The sequence below is a fragment of the Eleutherodactylus coqui genome, chromosome 1, assembly GCF_035609145.1.
Source record: "Eleutherodactylus coqui strain aEleCoq1 chromosome 1, aEleCoq1.hap1, whole genome shotgun sequence".
Lineage (NCBI taxonomy): Eukaryota > Metazoa > Chordata > Amphibia > Anura > Eleutherodactylidae > Eleutherodactylus > Eleutherodactylus coqui.
This window is the reverse complement of record NC_089837.1, coordinates 360,618,087-360,644,488: the sequence shown is the minus strand read 5'-3', so window position 1 is coordinate 360,644,488 and position 26,402 is coordinate 360,618,087. Positions and strand designations below refer to the sequence as shown.

Here is a 26,402-nt window from a genome sequence, read left to right as displayed (position 1 = left end):
CCCACATGGAATATTGTGTTCAGTTCTGGGCACCGGTGCTCAGGAAAGATGTTGCAGAGCGCGAGGAGGTTCCAAGAAGGGCAACTAAATTAACAAAGGGAATGAGAGGACTGGAATACCCAGAGCGGTTATCAAAATTGGGATTATTTACCCTGGAAAAAAGACGGCTAAGGGGCGATCAAATAACTATATATAAATACATTAGGGGACAATACAAGGATATCTCTCCCATGATCTATGTATACCCAGGACTGTGACAGTAACAAGAGGCATCCGCTACGTCAAAAAGAAAGCAGGTTTCATCACCAACACACAAGGCGGTTCTTTACTGTGGAACTCTCTGCCTGAGGACGTGGTGATGGCAAAATCCATAGAGGAGTTTAAGAAGGGACTAGATGTCTTTCTAGAGCACTATAACATTACAGGATATAGACATTAGTTGATCAGTGGGGTTGTTGATCCTGGTCTTGCAGTCAAGTAGGAACTATCAAACGGCGATCCAGGGATCATTCTGACTGCCATTGTGGAGTCGGGGAGAAAAATTTTTCCCCGAATGGGCTAATTGGCTTCTGCCTCATTGAGGTTTTTTTTACCTTCCTCTGGATCAACAAGGAAAAGGGGTTGAAACAGGCTGAATAAGATGGACTAGTCTTCATTCAGCCTAACATACTATTTTACTATGTTTAATCCCCGTTTTTTGGTGTTGGAACAGTGTATCAGATTTGATTCTGTTTTTTTTCTCTCCAAACAAAAGTTTGCAGGAGAGATTAAAAAATTTTTAAAGGTAGGAAATTGGCAAATAAATAAAGACATCATGGAAGAAATGTAGAACTTTTGGAAGAATTAACAACTTAACTGCTGAGATTCTACCCAAGCAGGAAATCCCAAAGCTTCTTAATTTTTATAGTTCAGATTTAATGGATGAAAAAATATGTTTACATCGAATAATTTTGAAGTCGAGGTTGTCAAAAATATTCCTAGGTAGCCAAGAGTTTTTTTAGCCCCTTACATTCAAACGTATTAAAGAGGATATGGTGAATTTTTTCTTATGTTAAGAATTTGAGATTTTGGTATGTTAATTTTGTAATAAATTATGATAGCAAATTATTTAATTGTAATAGAAACTGCAGGTAATGAAAAGAATGGGTCCATCACAGATAAAATGACATCATCCACAAATAAATCTATTTTGTGGTCTGTCTCCCCCACCTTACTCCCGGAGACATCTTGTGAAGTTCTTATATATTCTGCAAAGGGTTCAATAATTAAAACAAAAATTAGCGGGGACATTTGGCAACCCAGTCTTCTACCATTACTGATAATGAAAGGTTTAGACATAAAACCAGGAGGAATAAACAAAAATATTTAGAGACATGGCCGCTGATAACACGTTTCCTGAACTGTTCTCCATGTTTGAGAACAGAGTGTAAGTATCCTCAATGTATCCTGTCTATAGATGAGCACCCGAACCTGCAGTCTCGAGCAAGGGAGATACTCGCTAAAGGCAATGCTCACTCGAGCAATTGCCTTTAGCGAGTATACTCGCTCATCTCTAATCCAGTCCAATGCCTTTTCCACATCTAATGACAAGAGCAGGGAATCTTAATTTTTTTCAAAGAATTCAATTAAGTTAATGAAGCGACTAAAAACATCAGAGACTGTCTATTTTTAATAAAACCTACCTGATGATTTTGAATTAAATGTGGAAGGATATCTGCAAGTCTGGAGGCCAGAATTTTAGCATAAATCTTAATATCAGAATGAAGTAAAGAGAAGGGTCTAACATTTTTAGGGAAATGATGTGATTTACCTGGTTTAGGAAGTGTAATGATTAATGCATTCAACATTTCCGGAGGGAATGAGGTGTCCTTAATAGCGTGGTTAAACATTTTTGGAGGTATGAAGCAAGACTGCTAGCAAATTTTTTAATAATATTCATTTCTAAAGCTATCAGGCCCGGAAGATTTATTTATTTTTAAAGAGGCAAGGATATCTAAATTTTTGAAATAGACATCTCTTTATTTAGAATATCCATTTGGATGCTAGAGAGTGGGAAGTCTTTTAAAAAGTTGTCAATAAATTGTGGATTGGGGTGGTGAACATTTATATCATCCTTTGGATTATAAAGTGAGCTAGATTTGGCAAATTCTTTGGCAATCTCACCAGGATTTATAATTTTATTGAGTTTAACAGGTAAGGAATTCTAGTCCTGGTTTATTTGGCCATTCACAGTATAGACATGTCCTAAAAGAAATAAAGTTAATTAGGGCTATCTAAAAAAAAAAAACAGGGCGCATATATATAGTTTTCTACTTCGGTATGGGCATGCACTAAAGAATTATGAGCTACTACAAATTACTTCATTTTTTTTCCAGATGGGAAGTGCAATCTCCTGTTATATCATTATGTCTGTGGATAGTTGAAAAAGCTTATTTGAGGTCTTTTTGAATAGTGCCCTTTAAATCTTGGAACATGTTCATCAGGTGAAATAAGGCCGGTCATATTTTTAGGAGGAAAAACTGAAAGAGCCATGGTTGGTGATATTTCGTGGTGCAGTTGGTGTTATTTTTGGTTGAGAGAGTTGAGTTCACATCATGTAGCATCATGTAGTGGATGAAAGGAAGTAATATGTCCTTGATTAAGGTTTTCCTTTTTTAACATGGAAAACTAGACATCATTGACGTCTTAGATGAGGTTAGAAAAGAAGACTTAGGAGAATTTATTGATGCTACAATGTCGTTAGCTAAGAAAAATGTTATCAATTTTGGTGGGCTCGCTCCTTTCTTTTTGCCTCTTGTCATGGTTTTAGTTGTAGAGTTGTGTCACAACTCACAGCCTCTCCCACTCACAAGGATGGCAATACTCTTGATCTGGTCTTTCTCCGTCTCCGCTCTGCCTCCCACTTCTCTAACTCCCCTCTCCTACTCTGACCATAGCCTCCTTTCTTCCTCTGTCAAGCTTCCTAGTATCTCCCCAGACCCTCCTACCTACCGCACATACAGGAAACTTCAAGCAGTTCCCACGCAATACTTTGCTGAGTCTCTACAGTCCTCTCTGTCCCCTATCTCTCTCTTCTCCTGTCCCAACCTGGCTGCCGTACACTACAACACCACTCTCAAATGTGCCCTGGATGAAGTAGCACCCCCCGTGACTCAAGCTATCCGATGCTGACCTCTGCAACCCTGGCTCACGCCTCAAACATGCTTCCTCCTGCGATGCTCTAAATATGCTGAGCGGCTGTGGAGAAAGTCACAAACGTCCACAGACTTTCTCCATTACAAATTCATGCTCAGAACCTACAACCCCACCCCCCACCCCCATGCTAAACAAGTCTACTTCACCTCCCTGGTCTCCTCACCATCTCACAACCGTAATAGTCTCTTTGATACGTTTCACTCCCTTATCAGCCCTAAACCGCAGGCCCCTGTGACAGATCTCAGTGCCGAAGAGCACTTCCCAATCTCAGACTAGCCCTGACCCTAGTCTGGTCAATAACAGCCCCTGCTCAGTCTGTACTCAGATCAACGACAGAGGAAGAAGTCTCCAGATTGCTTTACTCTGCTTGCCCCACCACCTGCGATAGCGACCCTCTCCCCTCACACCTATTCCGGTCCCTGGTGGTTGTCTCCCATCTCACCACTATATTCAACCTCTCTCTGACCTCTGGCATTTTTCTCTCCTCTTTCAAATATGCCATCATATCCCCACTGCTAAAAAAAACGACTCTGGACTCGACTGATGCTGCCAACTATCGACCATCTCCAACCTCCCCTTCATCTCCAAACTACTAGAACGCCTGATTTACTCCCGCCTTATAAGCTGTCAGAAAACTCTCTTCTTGACCCCCTACAGTCCGGCTTCTGTCCCCAACACTCAACAGAAACCGCCCTTACAAACGACCTCCTGACAGCCAAATCGAGGAGTGACTACTCTCTATTGATCCTCCTCGATCTCTCCACAGCATTTGACACGGTTGACCACAAACTCCTCCTCAGTATGCTTCGCTCCATCGGCCTAAAGGACACTGCTCTTCTCCTACCTATTCAGTGTCTCTTTTGCTGGCTCTACCTCCCCTTCTATTCCCCTTGCTGTTGGGGTCCCCCAGGGCTCGGTCCTCGGCCCCCTCCATTTCCCCATCTACAAAGCCCCTATTGGACAAACCATCAGGAGATTTGGCCTCCAATGCCACCTCTATGCTGACGACACCCATTTATACACCTCTTTCCGTGACAGCTCTGCACCTTTCCTTCAAAACATTACCGACTGTCTGTCAGCTGTCTCTAACACTATATCCTCTCTCTGCCTAAAACGGAACCTCTCAAAAACTGACCTACTGGTGTTTCCGCCCTTTACCAACCAACCTCATCCTGACATCTCCATCTCAGTGTGTGGCACCACTATAACTCTCAGACAGCATGCCCGCTGCCTTGGGTCATATTCGACTCTGATCTCTCCTTTACCCCCTACATCCAATTTGTGGCCCGAACATGTCAGCTGCACCTCAAGAACATTGCAAGAATCCGCCCTTTTCTCACAGTGGACACACTAAAAACACTCACTGTTGCCCTCATCCACTCTCGGCTTGATTATTCCAAATCGCTGTTGATGGGCCTCCCCTGCTCCAGTCTCTACCCTCTCCAATCCATCCTGAATGCGGCAGCCAGGCTCATCTTCCTGTCCAGCCGCTACTTGGACGCCTCTGCCCTGTGCCAGTCACTGCTTTGGCTGCCCGTCAAATACAGAATTCAATTTAAACTCACTACCTTGATCTATAAAGCTCTCCATAGCACTGCACCACCCTACACTGCCTCCCTCATCTGAATCCACCACCCAGCCCAGGCCCTCCGCTCTGCTAACAAAATCAGACTGAGTGCCCCTTAATTCAAACCCCTCTTTTTCACCCCCAAGACTTCTCCAGAGCAGTACCAGTCTTTTGAAATGTGCTACCCAAAACTATTCACGCAATCCCTGAGTCACAAAACTTCAGGCGTGCTTTAAAAACGCACCTCTTCAGGGAGGCATACCATATCCCCTAAACCAAACCCCTCTGTACTCCGCCTGATAACATGCTCCCTGTCCTAGTGACTGCAACCCCTGCCAGCCGCCATCAACCGCTCCCTGCAGTCACACCGATTCAGACACCACACGACTTGTTTATGTGTATAGCCACCCACACTTTCCACCATTCCATGCACAACTCCAGACCCTTTTCCTTCTGTATTACCCCATTATTTGTAGTATGTAAGCTCGTTGGAGCAGGACCCTCACCCCTACAGTTTCCAACAACTGATTACTATGTAACCGTGGTTCTTGTAGTTATGTACTTTTGTCTTTCTGTATCCCGCTGTTTGTAAGCACTGCGGAATAGATTTGGCGCTATGTAAATAAAGATTATTACTATTATTAGAGAGTTATGAGACCCAGTGCAGTATATAGATAAATTATGCACCACTTCTCAGAATGCTTAGGGTCACAGTTGCTTTAAGTGAAAAAATTCAGGTCATATTTAAATATGAACTTTATGAAACATTGGACCAGCATGCCTGAATATATTGAATAGCATGAAAGAGGTTCCTAATGGGGAAGTTAGGTGGTAGTAGCAATAAACATAGTTCAATTAAAAGGCCTTAATTATACACTACTGGAAAATTGAAGTGAAGCATTTCTTTGACTAAATACATTCTGAAGAATCTGAGGAAAATTTGGATGTCTATTGAGCTCTAGAAACTGTCCCGCTGACAGATATTGATACTGAAGACCTCTAGGAGCAAAAGTTGCAGCATTATTGCATTGTTAATATGGTAGCCTTTTAATAACAATAGTAGCTTTTTTGAGTTTATTAGACCTTCAGTCACTTTTGCTGTTAGTTTGCTTAGATATAGGCAGTATCACTACTGCCAACTCAGGGCTTCAGGCCTCAGCTTTTGTTGTGCTTGTTTGTTAGGGGGGTTTACAGGAGCCCCTGTTGTGTAGTCCACAGCTTGCACCTGGCTAGAAGCACAGGCAGCACTGCCGCCAAGATCACTGGATCTTAGGCACCAGCCTCTCAGGTCTGCCAGCAAACAAAGACCACGGATGCAGCCTACTCACAGGCCACAGCTCTCACTACACCAGCATTACGTGCAATGCTGCAGGTGTCTCGGACACCCTCATTCCTCTATTCTGGAGACTAGAAAATCTCCTGAATGGAACCGATGCACCAACCACGGCCCTTGTCTGCCAGGAGTGCAGGCAGGACAGCTGCCACACACCAGGGAGCACTGACATCAGACTCCTTTGGGCCCACCCACCAGGAATGCCCAGGGGAGGTACTCTGTGGCAAGGCCACATCAGGACTCACCCACAGTCACACTCCAGGAGGGTCCAGACATCGCTGGAGAAGGCATTCCTGCAACCACCAGAGGCGATCCCGGTGAGTGGGACACAGATAAGCTCCAGCCAGCAGCCAGGGAGTTTTTCTAAATTAAGTAGCAAGCTGAGCTTTACCTTCATGCGTCCGCTCGCTGCAGATGGCAAGCTATGCCTCTGAAAATTTTACTAACCGAGTCGTAGATGTTCAGCATATTTGAGCTATTTTGGTAAATCTATTACATTAACTTGATTTTGTTTTATAGTCCAAGTCCAGTTTGAAAAGCAACAAAACAGGAAAAACACTAAAAAGGATGAATATCTTTTTCAAGGCACTGGTATCAAAGTGATTGATACAACTTTTCAATCATCTATAATAAAGTCTCAACTTTTTTATAGATAACCTTATTTTCCTTACAAGTCACTTCATTTTTTTGTTTATTACATTACACTGCATTGCATAGTTATCTGTAGAAGTATAGAATTTTTCTCTTACAATTAATCTTTGTAATGTTTTACTAAGAGAGAAGTGAACATACCATATAGGTTTCCCCTTAAACCACTCCACTGTAGCACTAGGTTTAGGGTTATTGTCATGCTGGAAGGTCAACTTCTCTCTATGTCTGAAATGCTAACAGACTGAATAGCCCTGTATTGATGCAATCCATACTTCTATCAATCTTGCACAGTTTTCCAGTTCCTGCTGAGGGCAGCATTACACCATGAGGATACTTTTCAACACCCTGGTTCACTAGGAGAATGGGGTTCTTGGGGTGAGCAAATGAATTAGGTTTGTGTCGTACCAAGATTGCCAAAAAAGTTCAATTTTAATGTCATCTGAGCAGAGATCTTCTCACGTTTGTGTGAAGTCTGCCAAATGTTGTTTGGTGAAATCCTATTTATATTTGTACTATTTGATTTATACAACATGCCTACCAGCTTGGAGAGGCTACATTTTTTTTTTTAGTGACACAAACAAGATAAAGAAAAACTTTAATGTGTGTAAGTATTCACCCGATTAAAAAAGGTTCTCTCACAAAGAATCACTGCCAGCGGCCATACTTAGTGATATACAGAAACAAAAATACAAGGCTGAATAGAAACACCATTTTACAGCAGCATGCAGATAGAATGCTGTATAGAGGTTGCACAGGTACAAAATACTGATGAACAACCACTCTCACAATTACCACTTATTTGGGATGGGAGTGGCTGCTTAGTATTATACTTGCTCATAGGTAAGGCATAGAAGGCGTGCAACTCTCACTGATATACAAAATGCACCTTGCAAGTATAATGCTAAGTAGCCACCCCCAATATATATTGGTTGGGTGATTAGTTGTTCATCAGTAATTTGCTATATGGAAAAGGTTGCACAGGTGCATTTTGCCTATCTGCATGGTGCTGGGAAGTAGGGTTTTTACCTTGTATTTTTGTATCAGTACATTAGCAAGCATGGCCGCCGGCAGTGATTTTCTTTAATAGATTTGTTCCCATTATTAGGTGCGGCTTACAGCAGTCCTATGGACAAGTACTGCCATCTTCACTGTGTCTCTTTGGAGCTCCTTCAGAATCATCATTGGTGTCTGTTGAATCTCTGATTAATTCCCTCTTTGTCCAGTCTGAGTTTCTTGTAGGATACAGTCTTTGTAGGATTGTAGATGTGCCATATTCTTTCCATTCTGCTAAAGTGGTAATTGAGCTGGCTGGGTGTGGTATTCCCCAGCAGCCAATCTCCTTTATTCTGCAGCACATATAAACCCAGCTCCTGGCAGTAGTTGATGCTGGTGTTTGTAATGTTTGGATATCTGTTTTGTTCCCACTCTGAGCTGTGTTTGCAAGTTGATCTGTTATGTCTCTCAGCTTCCCAAAGACTGTTTTGACACCTGTAGTCCTTGTCTGTAGCACAGGCAGAACCCTTTTTCCCTTCCCTTGGCAGGTGCGGCCTCCAAACGTCTTATATCTCGTCTGTGTGTCAGTTGGTGGATCCCTGACACAGTTCCCTATATCAGCTCTGTGGCTGACTGTCTATCCCTCCCCCACCCCACCCCACCCCACGTATAAGGACACTTTTAGACTTGCTGTGAGTTTTATCAGTGTTCATGTGAGGTCTGGGTAGAGTCCGTGTGGTTTGCACTATATGTTGTAGTCTGCTGCAAGCCAGTGCCTGTAAGTCAGTGTCCTGTTGTCTGTCCTGTGCAGGTTGCTGTGCCGTCTGTGCTGTTGCAGCTTGCGGTGTGAACTGTGTCCAGTTCTGCTAGACTCCTGGTTGGTGTAGGGACTAGTGGTACAGCCAGGAGCCTTGAAGTGGCCCGCTAGCTTCCATGTTTTGATCAAAATGTCAACTAATACCTGGTATTTATATTCAGCTTTACTATCTGCTATTAGGGTTTGCATTTTGGCTGCTGTATGCTGTGTTTTCGGGCTCTGTGTGTCTTGTTCTGTCCACTTGTCCCCGTCATGTGGCATGTTTATGGGTCCTGTTCTGGGTACGTGGTTCCTAGGAGAAGCTAGGGCCCAGATCAGAAGACTGCTGGGCCACCCTTTATTGTTGCGATGTTCCCGCTTTGGTAGGGCCATGTCATCATCCCTGTAGTTCAGGGTCAGTTGTATGAAACCCGTGTGTATTCTTTGGTCACGATCCTGTGTGCCCCGTGTTTAGTTGCCTACATGATCGTAACAGAGACAATGGAATTTTGCCAGCCAGATAATCCCTCGCATCAACACACGCGCACCTGAGCAAACAACTAGCTCTCTTTCTAGAAAGTTTATTTTAGCTAATTTTAGACCCATTATCTGCATGTGTAATTTTATGCAAAAATGTTATCAATTCATGCAGCCGTTTAAGCAATTACTTTATAGCAAAATGGGTAAATACATATTCACTCCTAATTTTTCAGTTTGTATTTACTTTTTGAAACACCTTTTTTTTTTTCATTCCACCGTTAACAATTTGAACTATTTTGTTAAATCCATTACATTAAATTTATAGTCTAAGTCCCGGTTATAATACAACAAAACAGGAAAAACACCAAAAAGGATTAATATCTTTTTCAAGGCACTGGCATACAAGTGATTGTTACAACTTTTCAATCATCCATAATAAAGTTTCAACTTTTTTAAAGATTACAAACTTATTTTCCTTACAAGTCACTTCATTTTTTCTTTATTATTACATTACACTGCATTGCATAGTTATCTGTAGTAACAGGATAGAATGGTTCTCACAATGTAAGGGTACATTAGGGAGAACTTATTAAAGCATTTAAATCATGTTTTCTGCTGTATAAAAGTTGCCAATTTTGGTGCATGTGATTTTCGCAACTTAATTTCTCTCATCAGGTTTGTGCCTTTAACTTGTTTTCATAAGTTAGCCTGACAAACCCATTAAGCGTGCTGCAGATAAAGTTAAAAGTTAAGATAAGATAAAAGTTAAAAGTCAGATGCAAAATGACCTAAAATAAAATCAAAGCAGTAGTAACCTGCTAACCAGTTCTGCGGTCCCAATGTTGACCCAGTCTATGTTGACAGCGGAAATAAGGGGACTGCTGCCAGCCAATCAGAGGCTGCATTGGCTGCAATGATGCTAGGAGCTCCAAATGGTGACATTGTGGCCTTTGATTGGCAGCTGACTTATGCTGTCAAAGATCAGATGAATAGCAATGCTGCAGTTCTAAATCACCAGGGCCATAGATGGGCAAATAATGCTGCTCGTTTTTTTTTGTTTCTTTTTTAGGCCATCTGGCATTTAAATTTCTCACCAAAACACACAGACTGACTTGCCTTTTCCAGTTGCGTTTCGACAAGCGGACACGTAGTATTGTGGCCTCCATTATCTGTGACAGCATAGGAGAGCAACAGCCTGTCTGCTCATTCAAATAATTAGGCGCGGCCATCTTTCTATTTTCGCCAATGTGCATTCCAGTAAGAAATTTAAGTTGCCAGATAACCCATTAATCCTAGTAAATGCTCTCCCCCATTCAGTGGAATAATTATTTTTGCTAGACTACGTTCACACTAGCTTTTTTTTTTTTTGGACGATTCCACTTTACTAAAACTGTAAATCAGCAAAACAAAAAGTGAAAATGGAAAGCATTCTGTTATTTTGGTGGACTTTGAAAATAGATGTATGAAAAAAAAAACGTATAAAACACTTTCCACTTAACATTTGCTTTCAGCATTTAAAACAAATCAGTTGTCTTGTGCAGCCCGCTAGACGTGAAGTTTTTTGCTTCCCTTAGGACAGGACATCATATGATGGATGCGGTGGTGCTTCTTCAATGAATGTGGCTTAGTGATTAGCACTGTTGCCTTGCAGTGCTGGGTTTCTAGGTTCAAAAACACGGTCTTTGAAAAACTCCATACAGATGTCACCCTCCGACAGATTTGCACCTAAAACTGCAGCACTGCAAGGCAGTAGTGCTAATAGCGGAGTAATCACACTTGTTCTTTTTTCTCCAGAGAAGAAGAAGTACAAGAACACTTAAAAAAAACATCTATATGGCACTTTTATGGTCTCTGTCGAATTTGAAACTAGAACTCCAATGCTACAAGGCAACATATGCTAGCCACCTAGCTTATTCCATTTTTCTCCCCCTGGTCTGTAGGAGTTAGAAGGGAAAAGAACAAACATGAAGCATGGTGGCTCAATATTAGCACTGTTGCCTTGCAGCATTTGGGTCCTAGTTTCAAATCTGACCAAGGACAACATTTGCATGGACTTTGTATGTCCTCTTTTATTTCTCATTATAAAACCAATGAGCCACCTTCATTGAAGAGGCAGCACCACCACATTTTTATGGGCTGAAAACATGGCAAATCTGACTTGTGTCACTAACATAAAATAAGTCTGTAAATGTTTTGCATATCCAAGTGATTCTTACATTGTTTTAAGGTTACAAATTATACTTCATTTAGTTGATAAACATACTGTCATTTTTCCCCATTTTCAACTGCGATTTCCATCTGTTTACTTTATTCTGGAAGCACATTTTAAAAAATGCCAGTTTTTTTTTTTAAACCATTTAGGAGACGTACGAATTTAACAATCCTCATTAAAATTTTGAGGAACACTTCGTTTTCCTGCACCAAGCCAAGATTGCAAAGGCTCATAGGTGTCAGAATGACAAATACCCCCACAAATGACCCCATTTCAAAAAATACACCCCTTAATCTCTTCACTGAGGGGTGTCAGGAGTATTTTGAGCAGTCTTTTTTTTCAGGAGTTAATGCAATTTAAAATTTCATATTTTTGCAAATACTTTTTTTTTAAACACTTTTTTTCTATATTCCACATGAAAATGAAGACTTGCACTCCAAAATAGATACCCCCATTTGTCCTGTGTTCATAAACATACCCATCGTGGCCCTAATCTTATGTCTGTATTAAGAACTGGGCCTAACACTAAAAAGGAGCAGCCGGTGGCTTTCAGAACAGACATTTTGCTGGAAGGCGATTCAGGCCCCACAGCCCACTTGTAGAACCCTTGAGCGACCAACACGATGGAGAACCCCCACAAATGATCCCATTTGGAAAACTAGACACCTTAAGTAATTAATCTAGGGGTGTACTGTGTATTTCGACCCCACAGTTTTTGAATAAATCTAAGCAAAGCAGAAGCAAAAAAGTATGATTTTCATTTTTTTTTTGGCAATTCTGTCGTTTAAAAAAAAAAAAACAGGGTTTTTTGTACAGCACAGATATGAATGAAGACTTGCACCCCAAAATGGATACCCCTGTTTGTCCTGTGTTCAGTAAGCAGATCCCAGGGGCTGTAATGGGTATGTTTCTGGACACATGGCTAGGCTTGCAATAGAGGGACACACCCTCTGGCGTTCAGGGTACAACTAAATAAATTCTAGGCCCCATTGTATACTTGTAGAATCAAGCTGCCAAAATGATAGAATACCCCAGCAAGTGACCCCATTTTTCTAGACCCCTTAGTCCATTTATCTAGGCAGGTACTGAGCATTCTGACTCCACAGTTTTTTGCAAAACGGATTACAAAGCAGGTGAATAGTAAATAAAATTGCATTTTTTTCACAAATATATCCCTTTTTATGACAGTTTTCTTTATTTCAAGCAGGAAAATCTTGGGGTGCGTCCCCCAGTTTTATAGCAGTAGTTCTTCTGTGTTCAGCAATAACCCAATTGTAGCCCAATCGGCTTGCAAGACACTTTTGGGGGTATTTTTTGACCTCACTGGCAGGGATGGAGTGTAGAAAGTGGCGCTCCGAACCGTCGCACCTCCTCAGACTCGTAAGCTTGCTGAGGTGCAGTGGTCTCAAACAGAAGGCGCTCAACAAGCTGCTCCTGGAACTGCAGGAAGGCGAGCATTCCCAGGGACATTTTGTAAATTACGTAGGCATTACAGGTAGCGATCTAAATAAGGTAGATTGCTATATTTTTATACCATGGAATAACGGTGATCATGTGACCGGTCAGCGCTCAGGCTCCCAAGCAACGGACTCCAGGCGATCAACCATGGATGACATGTCCTGAGGATAGGTCATCAATAGTATTCTCCCTGGAGAACCTTTTTTTTTTTTTTTTTTTTTTTTTTTTAAGTTTCCAACCTTTCCAAACCAGTGTCGGACCTCATCCGACATTGAGATTTCCTTGAATAGCTTTGATGTTAGACTAGGTCCAACACGCTTTAAAAAAAACCTGCAGGACAGAGCTCTGATGTTAAAGGCTGTTCTGCATATGTATATCACACTATGCAGTACAGCACTCTAGCATATGTTTCTAACACTATGCAGGACAGGGATATACACATTGCATGCAATGGATGCCTCTGTATGACACTGTATTAAAGAGATAGAGCAATACATTAGAAATAAAGAGTACTATATAAATGTATGTTCTATTAATACATATATTCACAGTTTTACAAATTATCTTCCTGATGTGAAACATTCATAACTCATGTTTACCGTATATACCGGCGTATAAGACGACTTTTGAACCCCGAAAAATATGCTCTGAAGTCGGGGGTCGTCTTATACGCTGGTAATACAAAAAAAAGAGAAAGTGTCAAAAAAAAATAAATAAATCATTACTCACCTCCCCCGGCGTCCTGCTGCGCTCCGGCAGGCTGTTGCTCCCTCCTGGTCCCCGGCAGAGCATTGCTTTCTGGACGCAGGGCTTGAAATCCCCGCCTCCAGAAAGCTAATACTGTGGTTGGCTAACTCACACAGCGTCAGCCAATCACAGCCATTCAATGATGTAATTGAATGGCTGTGACTGGCTGACGGTGTGTGTATTAGCTTTCTGGAGGCGGGGATTTCAAGCCCTGCGTCCAGAAAGCAATGCTCTGCCGGGGACCAGGAGGGAGCGACAGCCTGCAGCTGCGCCGCAGAACGCCGGCGGGGGAGGCGAGTAATGATTTTTTTTTTCCTCCACTGTATTCCCGGCGTATAAGGTGACAGTTGGGGGGTCGTCTTATACGCCCCGTCGCCTTATACGCCGGTATATACGGTAATTTTTTTTTTTAAATTGCTAATAAAATCATGATCATTTTAGGTGTTTCTGTTGAGTAATTCCAAGGAATCCACAACACATTTTTCCACCCAAAATAAATAAGAGCTGGGGAGTATGCAGGGGGAAGGGAAATTGGATTGGAAAGGGTTAAAAGTCAAGTCAGTCAATCTTATTAAATGAATAAAGCAACCCTGCAGTCCAGAAATAAAGATGGCCACCCCAGCTTCTCTGACTGCCTAATGCACACTGCGCATTAGTATGCATCATTAAAGGCCCGTTTACACGCAATTATAAATTGTTCAAAAGATAGGTTTTGAACTATTGTTTTGCATCAATTGCTAATGGACACTAAAGGCCTATTTACATGAAGCTGTGATCGCTCAAAAAAAAAATTGCTAAAAAGCAATCGTTTGAGCAGTAATCGTTGTGTCTAAATGCATGGCCATCCTGCATTTTTCGAGCACTGCTAGCCGACCGTTAAATTCAGTCCAACCTAAAAATCATCAATCAGACTTATCAGCAGTTCTCCACAGGTAGTGCTGATAGCATTGTTTCCCACTGGAAAACAAAGGATCTGAATGCAGATAAGAGCCCTCGGGCTATTAACAGCTTTTAGCTAAGTCTTCATTTTCACACTTCATTGCTCTTAAGTAGCTACTTTATAGTTTATGCAAAATGATCGCTCAAAGCTGTCACTCAAACAGTTTGAGTGATCATCGCTCCGTGTAAATAGGTCCATTAGCAGCCTATCACTTTCATTTGCAAGTAAATGAGCCTTCAGGCCCTGCATGCCGAGAACAGCAGGTGGTCTGTTCTCTGCATTCAGCTCCTTTGTTCTGCTACAGGGCTGCGAGGTAAATACAATGCAATCAGCGTTCCCGTGGAGAATTCAGCACCATGGACAGTGAACAGCATGCGGTCTGTTTTATCTCCTCTCCGGTCGAATAGTGGATTTTGCACAGCTAAAAATAATCGTTCAGCTGAAGAGTGAAAGATGGAAGCATTTATACACGACGATTTACACGTAACGATTCAATTGTTTGAGTGTTAATGTCCCTTTAGTCTAAGACACAAAACACCTGCTTTGACCCGGTGAGCAGCATTGGCCAGTCACATCAGCATGTAGTGTCTTATACACTACTGATTCATGCTAATACACAGTGTGCATCAGGTAGTCAGAGAAGCAGTTGGCCATCTTTGTTTCTCCAAGACCGCATAGTTGCTTTAAAACAAGAACTATTGCTTTCCTACAACATATCATCGCCATACCACTGCAATCTATGAAATTAATGCAGTCCACATATTTAGGTGTCAATTTTACTTTATTTAAGGGACAAAATGGGGAAAATAGGAACTTTCATGAAACACAGTAGACATAAGTTAGATAGCACTGCAAAATGTCTGAGAATGTTTACTTGACACAAGTCTGCTTTGCAGTTATACAATTAGTAATTTTATGCAGTTTGTCACTGTTGCCTTTTCGCACTATTAATGGAAAAAAATGAGGTTATAGGTCACAAAATGTGTATTACTAAAATTATGCAAAAATTCACTTAAAAACATAAATATACGTGATGCACATCAGTTTAACAAAAATGTAAACATTTTCTCCAATGTCACATGTGCATGAAACAAAAAAAGATAAAGCAACACTGCGGTTATACAGTTTCAGTAACTCAACCCTATCGTTTCTCATGAAGTAACCAAATCAAAGAGCAAATGCCTTCTGCTTTCTGACATACAGTGGTTTTTGCTGTTAATACTGGTTTGAAAGTCAATCAGTTTTTAAAAACTATTATTTGGCTAGAAATGGATCCCACTAAAAATAGGTAAACGTAGCTAATCAACCAATACTTGCTGTAATCACAGGCGTTTCTGAAGCTTGATCTTCTCCAGTTAATCTTCTCTTTTCCAGCAGGTTTAAAAAAAAAAAAAATTAAAAAAAAAAAACCACCAACAAAAACCTAAAAGTTGTTCCAATAAAAATTTCTGCTGTATTGGGCTCACGGGAGACGAAAACCAAAACCTGTTGTGGTGGTCACTTTTCAGAAAGCTTAGGAACTCTGCTCTTTATTATGTATACTGCCCTATACAACAAGAAGGGAGTAAAATATAGACATGAACATTACTTTTTCAGTGCTTCTGAAAGCCATGGAAAAAAAAAAAATTCAAAAATTCCGTTTCTGCCATTAAAAATAAGGCGTTCATACCACTTGAATGTGTATATGTGGGGTTGACTGCAGAGACATGAGAACATTTGGAGCACTTGTGATACGTGTAAAAATTGCCAGCTTTTCTCGAAACCCTATCCACTCTTATTGACCGTTCCCCTAACTCCAACAAACCAGCATTGCTCTAGACCACTCGATTCCATCACTGTATAAACATGGAGGTCCAAAAGGCAAATGAAAAATGCTTTAATACAATGGCAGAAACAAAGTAAGAGTAGTCTATGTTAAAAAGAGAAACTGTTCACAAATGAACAGCTTAAGGCAGCTGTCAACAATGTACTTCACACCAGAAAGAAAGAGCCCGTCAAGAAGGGTTGAATGACACTGTGCATTGCTACATCAACCACAAATGTACACTCCAGGAACCTCAAGTCAAAAATGGGGAAGTCATCAAGCAGGTTATTCCCTGTCCAGACATTTATTACAAATGTCAAAACTTTCAGAAAATAAAGCAGACTATTTTATATTCTTATTAAAAAAGTCAGAACCGGATCATACATCTAAACACAGATACAGTATGTCTGTTAAGAATAAGTATTATTAACTACATTCTTAGAATTGTTTTAGTGCATTGCATTCTTTAAAACAAAACAAACAAAAAAACAAAACCTCCCGAGTCGTTATAAGCCAACCCTCCCATACCCCCCATAGTGACCTATACTTCAGAACTTAAAGAACTAGCCTAAAACACTGATCTTCCTTGATGCTACATCTGTTTTTCACAGAAGAGAAAGCCCTACTGGTTTGTGTGAAAATTATACATGAGACTGAGAAGTGAAAGCCAATAAACCCAATGAGTATTTTGTCACCACCGCACTGCTATTTTGTGCCGCTATTAATGCCAACTTCTGCCAGTGTGGGTGAACTCTGTCAATGAGAGTAGCCTGGCATAAATTTGGTATTAAACTTACACATTCATGTTAGAAGTAACCATTTTAAGCAAAATGAGCCAACCTGTTCTTCAAGCCATTGATTGGACACGATGTCTGCAAATATTGTGCAGGTCTAATGGCACAAAAGGGGTTTGTGCATCACTCAGAATGAGGTAGGAGAAAAAAAAATAAGTCGATTGGAATTTGCCTGCAATGTCCAACTCCGCAACCCTGTTTTGTTCCCTTTCTACAGTACAGATTTAGGCCAACTTGACTGTGTGCACACTTACTGTGGATTTCTAGGAGAAACTCAATAAAAAGCTATGGATGAGGCAGCGCTGATTCTGTGACACATTGTGTAGGGATGCCAAATAAAAAAAAGTATACAGGCAAAATTCAACAGTTCACAATATTGGCCCAAGACTGTGTAGCAAAAAATTTTTTGAAAAAAACAAAACAAAAAGAACCCCCCACAAACGTTAGCTGCTGCCGTTCACATTTTATAAATACAGTTTATTATATGAACTTTCCTTTGTCATAATCAACATAAGAAAAAACAAACAGAAAAGAAACACTAAAATTAAATAAGTGAAATATTAGTAAGCCTGGCTGTGCATTGTCAGAGGCTTGATAAGTTCTCTTGGATTGGTTTCTTGGTGAAAGGGTGCTTTTAGTGTGACTTACTCTTTCACGTCTTACTTACGAGTTATTTGAAGTAAGAAGTGTCTAGTTAGTAGAACCCTCAGATGTTTGTAGCACCCAACAAAGGCATTACAGCCTCAGCTGCCCTGCAAGCTGCAAAAAAGGTTCTGTAATCTTCTCCCCTATGTTAGAAACACAAAATCCACTAAATGAAGGTGGTTTTACTCCAGTTGCAAATGATTTCAAGTTACGGAGATTACGAAGACTGGAGGGGAGATGTCAGCAGTTCCACTTGTTACCAGCTCAAAAGAGAACTCCTGCCCAGGGTCATGAAATATACTTGACTGCTTCCTCCAGATCTCACGGAAGCAAAGAAAACCTGTGCACAGAGAAGAGAACGAGGATCAGCAACAGTAGTAGAAACTGCTTAGCCATTTATATACAATACTGCAGTTTTAAATAAGATACTTTGCTAGTATTTAAGAATTCTTAAACAGTTGTCTAATGATATGAAGTTATCCTCTATCCACAAAAGGAGATTACTAATCAGTAGGGGTTGGACATTCCCCAATCATGAGAACGGTGAATCCAGGTGGTCGCTAGATGAATGGAACGGTGGTCATACTTGTGCACCATTGGTCCAATTTTTCCAACGGGACTGCCAGAGGTAAAGTTCTTGACTAGCCACCCCCACCGATCAGCTGTTGAAGAGGCCATTGAGCACCCTAGCATTGCCATTGGAATGTGACATTACAACCATACTGGCTCACACGGTACCAAACCCTTTTTTTTCCGTTTTATTACAACCATTGGTCACACGACCTTCCTGCAGCTCATTTGCATTCAAGAGTCAGTTCGAATTGCAGTACCAGGCATAATTGCCATACAATGTACAGCGCTATGCATGATAGAAGCCTCCTTTAAAGATAAGCCTCCAGCTAGAGTGCAATACGTGACAAGCTTTACCACCTCCTCAATAACTTGAATTGTCTACTTTTAGACCTCAATTCCTTGAATATCTAATGTTAGATATTTGAAAATAGAAAATACTGTCTATTTGTTTTCTGAACTCATGTAATGCATTAACAATATTGCTCATTCCCCAATAAGGTTTACCTTATCATTTCGTTCACACAAGAACTTTAGTCTTTGTGCCCTTTTGTGCATAAAAACTCCATCAAGGTGGCCAGTCTCAACAGATCGAATTTCTATGGCTTTCTCACCCCATCCCATTATCTGGTTAGATCGAATGTATGCTAAAAATAAAAATATTTAGATGAAAGCAGCATTCTACCACAATGTATAACAAAGAAAACCTTTATTATAAACAAAATAAAGAATTTGCACATATATTATATATATATATATATATACATATACATATACACATATATATATATACACACACACACACACGCATACGTACACAAAGGCAAGGCATATTAAATTACTGTAATGTAAAACCTACCAACAGATGTGGGCATTTCTCCCCATTGTAGAACCACATCTTTGGTGATCCTGCCATAAGTATTAACATAAACTCCTTCATCTTCATAGCAAACCAACAACTCCATGCCATCTGTATTTGGAAGAATAATAATTGCATGTGGCTGGATACTGCTCTGGATCTGTAAGACAAGTACAATAAGGTCAGCATTTTGGACTAATGCATTCAAAAGTTTAATTTTTTTTCCATAGTCTACCAACAGTTAAGTTTTTCTTTTTTTGGAGGGGGCTGAGAAGCGGAACATTCAGGCCTTTCTTTTGGTACATTCACACAGCATGTCCCTCTGTATGCCACTTTTCTGCTGGTCAATGGACAAAAATCCTTGTGTGGATCTCTGATATGGATTTGCGTTAGACAGCGACATGTCATTTTTGTCGCTGCAAAGCCATTTGAAATTTGCAGCGGAAAAGTCTGCTTTGTGAAGACAGCGACGCACATTTCCCCATTCAAATGAGAGGGACATGCATTGATAGGATTTAAGCTCGGAATATGCCATTCACACAAGCCCTTAAGGCCTCATGCACATGGCACTTGCAGATTTCCGCAGCGGAAAACCTGTGAGTCAGTGCATTAATGACTGTTCCTTGATTGAACTTCCCTTCATTCTTTGCTCTGGTACTCTAATTAGTATAACAAATTCAAATTACCACATTAAAAAAAATTGTCTCCAATTCCCTCGATAATAAAGACACCAGATATGTGGCTGTTAGAAAACAATGATACCCATTAATCCCTTCAAGAGAGTCAGTCTGTATGAATGTAGTCAGGAGACAGTTACTCCATAAAAAGCTTTACAGAAAGGAGGATACATTTTTAATTTACTTTCCTTAGTATGTGACAAACATTTCCAATATTAAGGTAGTATAAATCATTCTTCATGGCAATATTTTGTATAATAAAGCAGTTACATATAATAAAAGGTAACAATAGCCTCGGTTTTTATTGTTGCCACAATATGGACTTTTAAATCCAACACATTATTGACTCTTTCCCTGTCAGAGTAGCTAAGGATACATGAAATGTGTCTTTCAGGTTCTATTGCAAATAGAGCTTTGATTTGGATCTTGTTTTAAAAGCAAAAAAAGACCAAAAAAACTGTCTTTTTAACAAGCAAAAATACAACCTTAGAATTTGGAGGTTGAAGTAGAAGCTGCATATACCTGTGCAGCCCTCACTCCTGACTATAGTCATACAGCATCTATCCCAGTCTAGCCAAAACTGCTGGCAGATGGAAAATATTTCCTTCAGGCAGAAAATAAGTTATAGCAGTTGCCACAAATGGTCATTTTCAACTAGTTCCAGAGAGACACACACAAACTAAATCTGTATTTGGCCATTTTCAGACACCCGGAATACAGGGCTTTTTTCTATACATATTATGAACACTATCCTCAAGCCTCCCACAGTTCATCACAAGCAAAGTTATTGTGTTGATTAACAATAGAAGATTTGGTTGTTGTGTCAACATAATTTTACACCTATCTGAAAGTGGCTTTAATCGACACATTATAGTAGGTGTAGGGATTCACAGGGTTACGGTTTACATAGGGGGATGGAAATTCTATACCTATATAATCCCCAATTTGTTTTGCATGCAAAAATTAGTTTATGCATTCCCACAGTTTTAAACTTCCTTTTAAAGTGTAACTACATGGTTTACACACTTCTGACATGTTTGATGGGAAGAGGTCCAGATGCCAAGGCCCACATAGGTTGCTAAATTAAATAGATAGCACTGCCATCTGAACTCTGCCCCCAGTCAGCTGTCATTGACAAGTAATGTACAGACGCTATAGATTTTTTTTTTTTCAGTGCAAAGCTGTAAACATTCGAAGACGAGTTTCTAAAATGTTTAGTTACATTTTAAGGCCAGGCCCATGCATCCATTTTACCGTTGTAGAGCCACGTATGACAGCAAAATTGTACTGCGCATGACAGCAAATCTCTCTCACGCTGTCATGTGCCATCCATCTGGGGTTTCTTCTGTTTAAATTCCCCATGTCACTGCAAAGCAACGTTGCCTATACACGCCGCCCAAACACAATGTAATTATGTATGGGTGGTGTTGATTATACGCCCAAAGAGAAAAATGGGCTCCTAGATGTGAACCTAGATGTGTGGTATGTATGAACCTCACATCTTACAGTTTCTACAAAGCGCATTTTATGTGCATAGGGGATCCACTTGAGTGCACATTTTAGCCGCAAATTTGACTTTAATGCAATTTTTGCTGAGAATTGCTGTTTGATACAAAGTCACGAAAAGAGCGTGTGTGTATGCTGTAAGTTATATTTTTAGAGTTACATTTTATTGAGCACACAGCATACTAGAGTTTCATAGCCATCTATATCTAACAGATTTGTGGATAACAAATATCGCATGACCTCAATTTCAGAGGTTTAGAAAGCACAAGTTCTTGTTCATGTAGAGGATGGCAGTTTATGTGAACTTTGCACATCTTGATCTATTAATTTTACTTTGTTTTCAGAATAAACCTCAGTTTCCATGTGCATTTTAGACACATGTAGTTTTTAATGCTTTTTTTTTTTTAATAATTCCTGTTTGTTACATAAGCTTAGCTGGAATATATTAACTCTGCACTTGCAGAATTTTTTTTTCTAGAAAAACTGCATCAAGTTGCTGGTGTATAAAGTGCTGAGTGGCAATTTGACCATCCATAAGGCTGCATTATAGAAAACTGTGATGGGAACAAACTTGGTTTTGTATGAATTAGGTCAGTTACACATCTGCATTGGAACCTCCCTATTAGATCACTCCCTATTAGTTTAGATTTGCTGTTTCTACGGCCACTGTCACACACAGTTGACAAAACATCACAATTTTACTTTCATTTTTAGACGCAGGTTCCTGCAGCCGACAGCGTGTTTTAGCGCACCCCATCATTGTGATGGGTGATAAGGTGTGCTGAACGCTGGAAAAAAAAAAAAAAAAAAAAAAAAAAATCAGTGCTGGAAAGCGAGGCCCCATTAAATTCAATGGGAGTGTTATACCGCAGCATTCAAAACGTTGCTGCAATCACGGTAAAAACTGATGGAGGACAGTGGCTTAACACTATATTGTGTAAATTCAACAAGCCTGCCTAAAAAACAATTGTATAAGAATAATACTTGCATATTAAAAGAAGGCTTTATACAGGTGTCATAATATATATTATATATATATTAGTACTGTTAGTGTAGTGCTCAGTCTTGCCATGGTGTATGTCCTTTGCCATGAAAAGGTCTTCCGCAACCTCACCTTACTATAAGACTTTGGCTGTTCCTTGCTCAGTTTTAAGCCTCTTACACAGCTTTGTGTGTGTCAATTAATAACTATTTAAACCTACATATGAAAATGATGATGATCATCATCATCAACGCAGATCGACTATTGATGGGTTAACTTAGGAACAGGCCATCAATAGTTTATAAATGGACCACACTTTTAAAGGGAGATTTCCTTACAAATATTTATACCATATTTTCAACATTTGCCAAATTTTGAAAAAAGTGGGCACTTGTTTCTGTAACTCACAGACCTAAATGTACTGTGGATGTGTCATAAAGGTCTATGGAGGGAAATGTCCCAGAGCCCATAATGCTCCTTACTGTTTACAATACTTACATGTGTTGGTAGATAAATGTCATAGACCGCTCCTGAGTCCACATCAACAGCATGAAAACCAGCACAGGAACCATAAATCACTTTTAGCCGTTGTCCTTCTTCAACAGTCAGGTCAACTAGCAGTGGCCTGTGTACCAAGTCTCCAAATGACTGCAAGAAAAGAAATAAGATATGCAACAAGACTATTTTAACATCTACACTTTTTTATTTTATTTTTTTTTTTTTAAGTACAAAAACTTTAAGACGGATAACTATTTGAAAATTGGACAGTATACATTTCAGAAGCCTACGTACCTTGAAGGCCATGAACTTGTGATATGGTTTTGGTGCCCAAGCATAAACTTCCACGGAACACTTTAAAGCAATTACCAAAAACTTGATGCGCTCATATTTTACTAAAGTAAAACAAAAACATAATATTAAACTAGAAACCATAGTGCCATTATGAAAAATATAACCTTATTCTAAAGATAGTACTCAATAGATTTATTCTTACATTACAAGTGAGCAAGTCAGAAGCAAAAGATGATTTATTTTTTTTGCAAAACACTCCATGTGCTACAATGGGCTTTACTTTCAGGTATTTCCCATAAGTTTTCTTATAGGTAAAAAAAGGATATCCAAAAAAGCGTGTTTGGAAAAAAAAAGGCACCAGAGGAAAAGCTTAAATTTTTTATAAGGTCTAAGAAAATACAGTTTAAAACAAAAACTAAGAAAAAAAAAATAGTTTTTAAAGCCCACTCCAGAAATGGCACCAATTTGGAGCAGGATTTCTGAATAAGGCCTCATGCACACAGGCAGATTTTTGCTGCAGAATCTGGAGTCCGCCTCGGGGCTCTGTAGCAATAACCTTCCAAGGCATGCTATGGAAAAATTATTCTTCATGCACACGAGCAGAAACCGATTTCAGCATTCTCCATTTTCCTGCATTGACATTGCGGACAGGCCGCAGATTTTGTAGGAAAAGCGGGAGTTAGAAGAAAAAAATTAATAATAATTTAATGCGCATGTCCGATGGCAAGCCATGCGGACCATCTGCAGTGCAGAGAAGCCGGAAGAAAACAGGTCACCTGCCATGGTCAGGGTCAGATTCAGTGTGGGATTCTGCAGGTGGAATCTGGACCTGCCATGTGCGTGAGGCCTAAAGCAGAGTAAAGCTCAACAGGATTGGGCAGATATTGAGAGCTCTGATCGCCCTAGCCACACCTAGTGATTGACTACTGTCCCTGTATCCGTGTGTGTACACAGAAGGTAGTACATCACTGTGTGTGTACGTGGGTGGGGTAATTAGGACTCAATCTCCCCTAGCGGGATTGCTTTTTGCCCAGAGACACAGCTCCAATCATAAACACAGAGCTCAGCTTGGCAAAATAAATCACCAGACAAGATTTTTCTTTTTTTAAAAGAAGCAGAATTCTAGTATTAAGTGTACTTTTCAGACCCCCTGATACACAGTAACCTGCTCAGAGTTTCAGTCATTTCTCATGTTGACCTTCCCTTTCCAGTGATACAAGCTGGATGTGAGGGTTGTGTGTCCAGGATGCTGCTACCTCCGCTAGCTCTCATGATCTCTGGCATTACACCCCATGAGCGGTCGGTCTCTTGCTCTAATAGGCACTGATGTTACGGAGAGTGTTTAAGCAAAAAAAAAAAAAAAACACAAAACCAGCAGAGCATTTAAGTATTTCACTGGTCCGAGGCAATCTCTTTCTTTAATATTCACACATTAAACATTTTGAATTGCATGTTCAGGCATGAATCTCTTCGATTTCCAGACGATCATTTCACAGATCCTGAACACCATGACAGGAGTATGAATATAAAGTATAACACTCAATGCAAAAAGATCCTATACCTACCAACTTTATAGTGCACACAGCCTTCCAAATCACCAACAGTTGTCCAGCCTTGCTTCTTTTCAACCTCTGGGTCATTGTGGAGAATTTTGTTTCTCAACCAAGACAAGTAATACACTCGCAACTTATTCTTCTTTCCTGTAAAGACACACATAACCTGCTATGATGGATCACGTTAACCAACTACTGCAATCCAGAATTCATTTTGTTATGTAACCTATAGAACTTTGAAATTAGGAATTAAGAATATGTGTTCTTTTCATGACTATGAATGCCTTAGGGCTCTTATACGCTTGCGCTTTTTTTCAAGCGATATCACTGCGTTTTTTGTTTTTTTTACGCAAATGTCAATGGGAATTTCTAATGTTAAAAACGCATCACAAGTTTGTGCTTCGCGATTTTTGTGCAATGCGTTTTTAACATTAGAAAGTCCCATTGACATTTGCATTTAAAAAAAAAAACCGCAAGTGTGCAGGAGCCCTTACTGTAGGATATTATCAACTCTACATTAAGAACTTTATATTATTAACCACCATACACCATCAAAACTAAATAACCATATTTACTAAGTAAAGGGGTGTTATATTTGCATAAGGGGTGTTATATTTGCATAACTGGTGTTTGCGACTAGTGTTGAGTGATTATTGAAATATTCAGGTCACAAGTATCAAAAAAAAAAAATCTGTGAAGCTGTATCCAGATTCATAAGTGAGCAGGGAAGAGCAAGCGGAAAGCAAGAAAAAAAAAAGTGTTTTCTAGTATTAATGTGGTCAAGTTGTCAGAGCCATCGCCCTTCAATGCTGGGGTTCCCAGGTTCAAATACCATCAAGGGTAACATCTGCATGAACTACATCTAGATGTTGCCCTTTTGGTCAGATTTGAACCAATAACTCCAGCACTGCAAAGCAGCAGCACTAACAACTGAGCCACCACACGTGTCTGTTCTGCTCCAGGAAGAGGAAGGAGTACAAGAATAAACAAAGGAAAGAAAAATCTCATCCAGATGTTGCCCATGGTTAGTTTTAAACACAAGTCCAGTGGTGCAAGGCAGCAGCACTAACAACTGAGTCACCATTCTTGCTCATCCTTTTCTGAAGACTTAGAAACACGAAGAGAGAAGTCCATGCAGATGTTATCCTTGGACATATGTGAACATAGGAACCCAGCACTGCAATGCAACAGTGCTAATGACTGAGCCACCATGCATGTTCTTTCTTCTCCCTCTCTTCCAGAGGAGAAAAAAGAAGAAAGAGAAGGAAAAGTAGAAGGAGATTAAGGTGGAGCAGAATGTGGAGGGGAAAGGAAAAACTGCAATTTAGAATAAGAATATCTTATTTTTCGCCTTCTCCTCCAGAGGTGGCCTTGCAGCCCTGGGGTTGTATGTTCACGGCTGCTTAAGGACAATATCTCCACAGAGTTTGTACGTTTAATTTAGGTTTACTATTTTTGTTGTTCTCCTGTGAAGAAGGGAGAAGAAAGAAGTGTGGTGGCTGGGTTGTTAGCACTGCTTTCTTGCAGTACTAGAATTCTAGGTTCAATTCTGTAGAAGGGCAACATGTGGATGGTGTTTTGACGTTCGTGTTTATTGTTCTACTCTTCTGGAGCAGTACAAACAAGTCTCAGTTGTTAGCGCTGCTGCTTTGACCAGTGCTGGAGTTGTAGCTTCAAGTCTGGCCAAAGGCAACATTTGAATGGGATTTTTTCTGTTCTCTGTGTTTATTCTTGCTGTTGTTTTCCTCCTCTGGCATGGGACAGACAAGAGTGGTGGCTCAGCTGTTAGAGATGCTGCTTTGCAGTACTGGGAGTTGTAGGGTCGGACTATGGGCGACATCTGGATGG

The 26,402-nt window shown here is 40.2% G+C and overlaps 1 protein-coding gene across 4 annotated transcripts in view; it reads right to left on the bottom strand.

The window, feature by feature from the left end:
• Positions 1–17,426: 17,426 nt before the first annotated feature.
• The window catches only part of MAP4K4 (mitogen-activated protein kinase kinase kinase kinase 4), a 132,485-nt gene continuing 123,509 nt past the window's right edge, over positions 17,427–26,402 (bottom strand). For all 4 annotated transcript variants that reach the window (XM_066577753.1, XM_066577760.1, XM_066577768.1 and 1 more), the window contains 6 exons: positions 24,567–24,701; positions 23,002–23,102; positions 22,708–22,857; positions 19,045–19,204; positions 18,693–18,832; positions 17,427–17,955 (listed from right to left, as the gene is read on the bottom strand). In XM_066577753.1, coding sequence (XP_066433850.1) covers positions 17,872–17,955; positions 18,693–18,832; positions 19,045–19,204; positions 22,708–22,857; positions 23,002–23,102; positions 24,567–24,701 — 770 coding nt within the window. In that variant the 3' untranslated portion in view covers positions 17,427–17,871. The remainder of the gene's footprint in view (positions 17,956–18,692; positions 18,833–19,044; positions 19,205–22,707; positions 22,858–23,001; positions 23,103–24,566; positions 24,702–26,402) is intronic.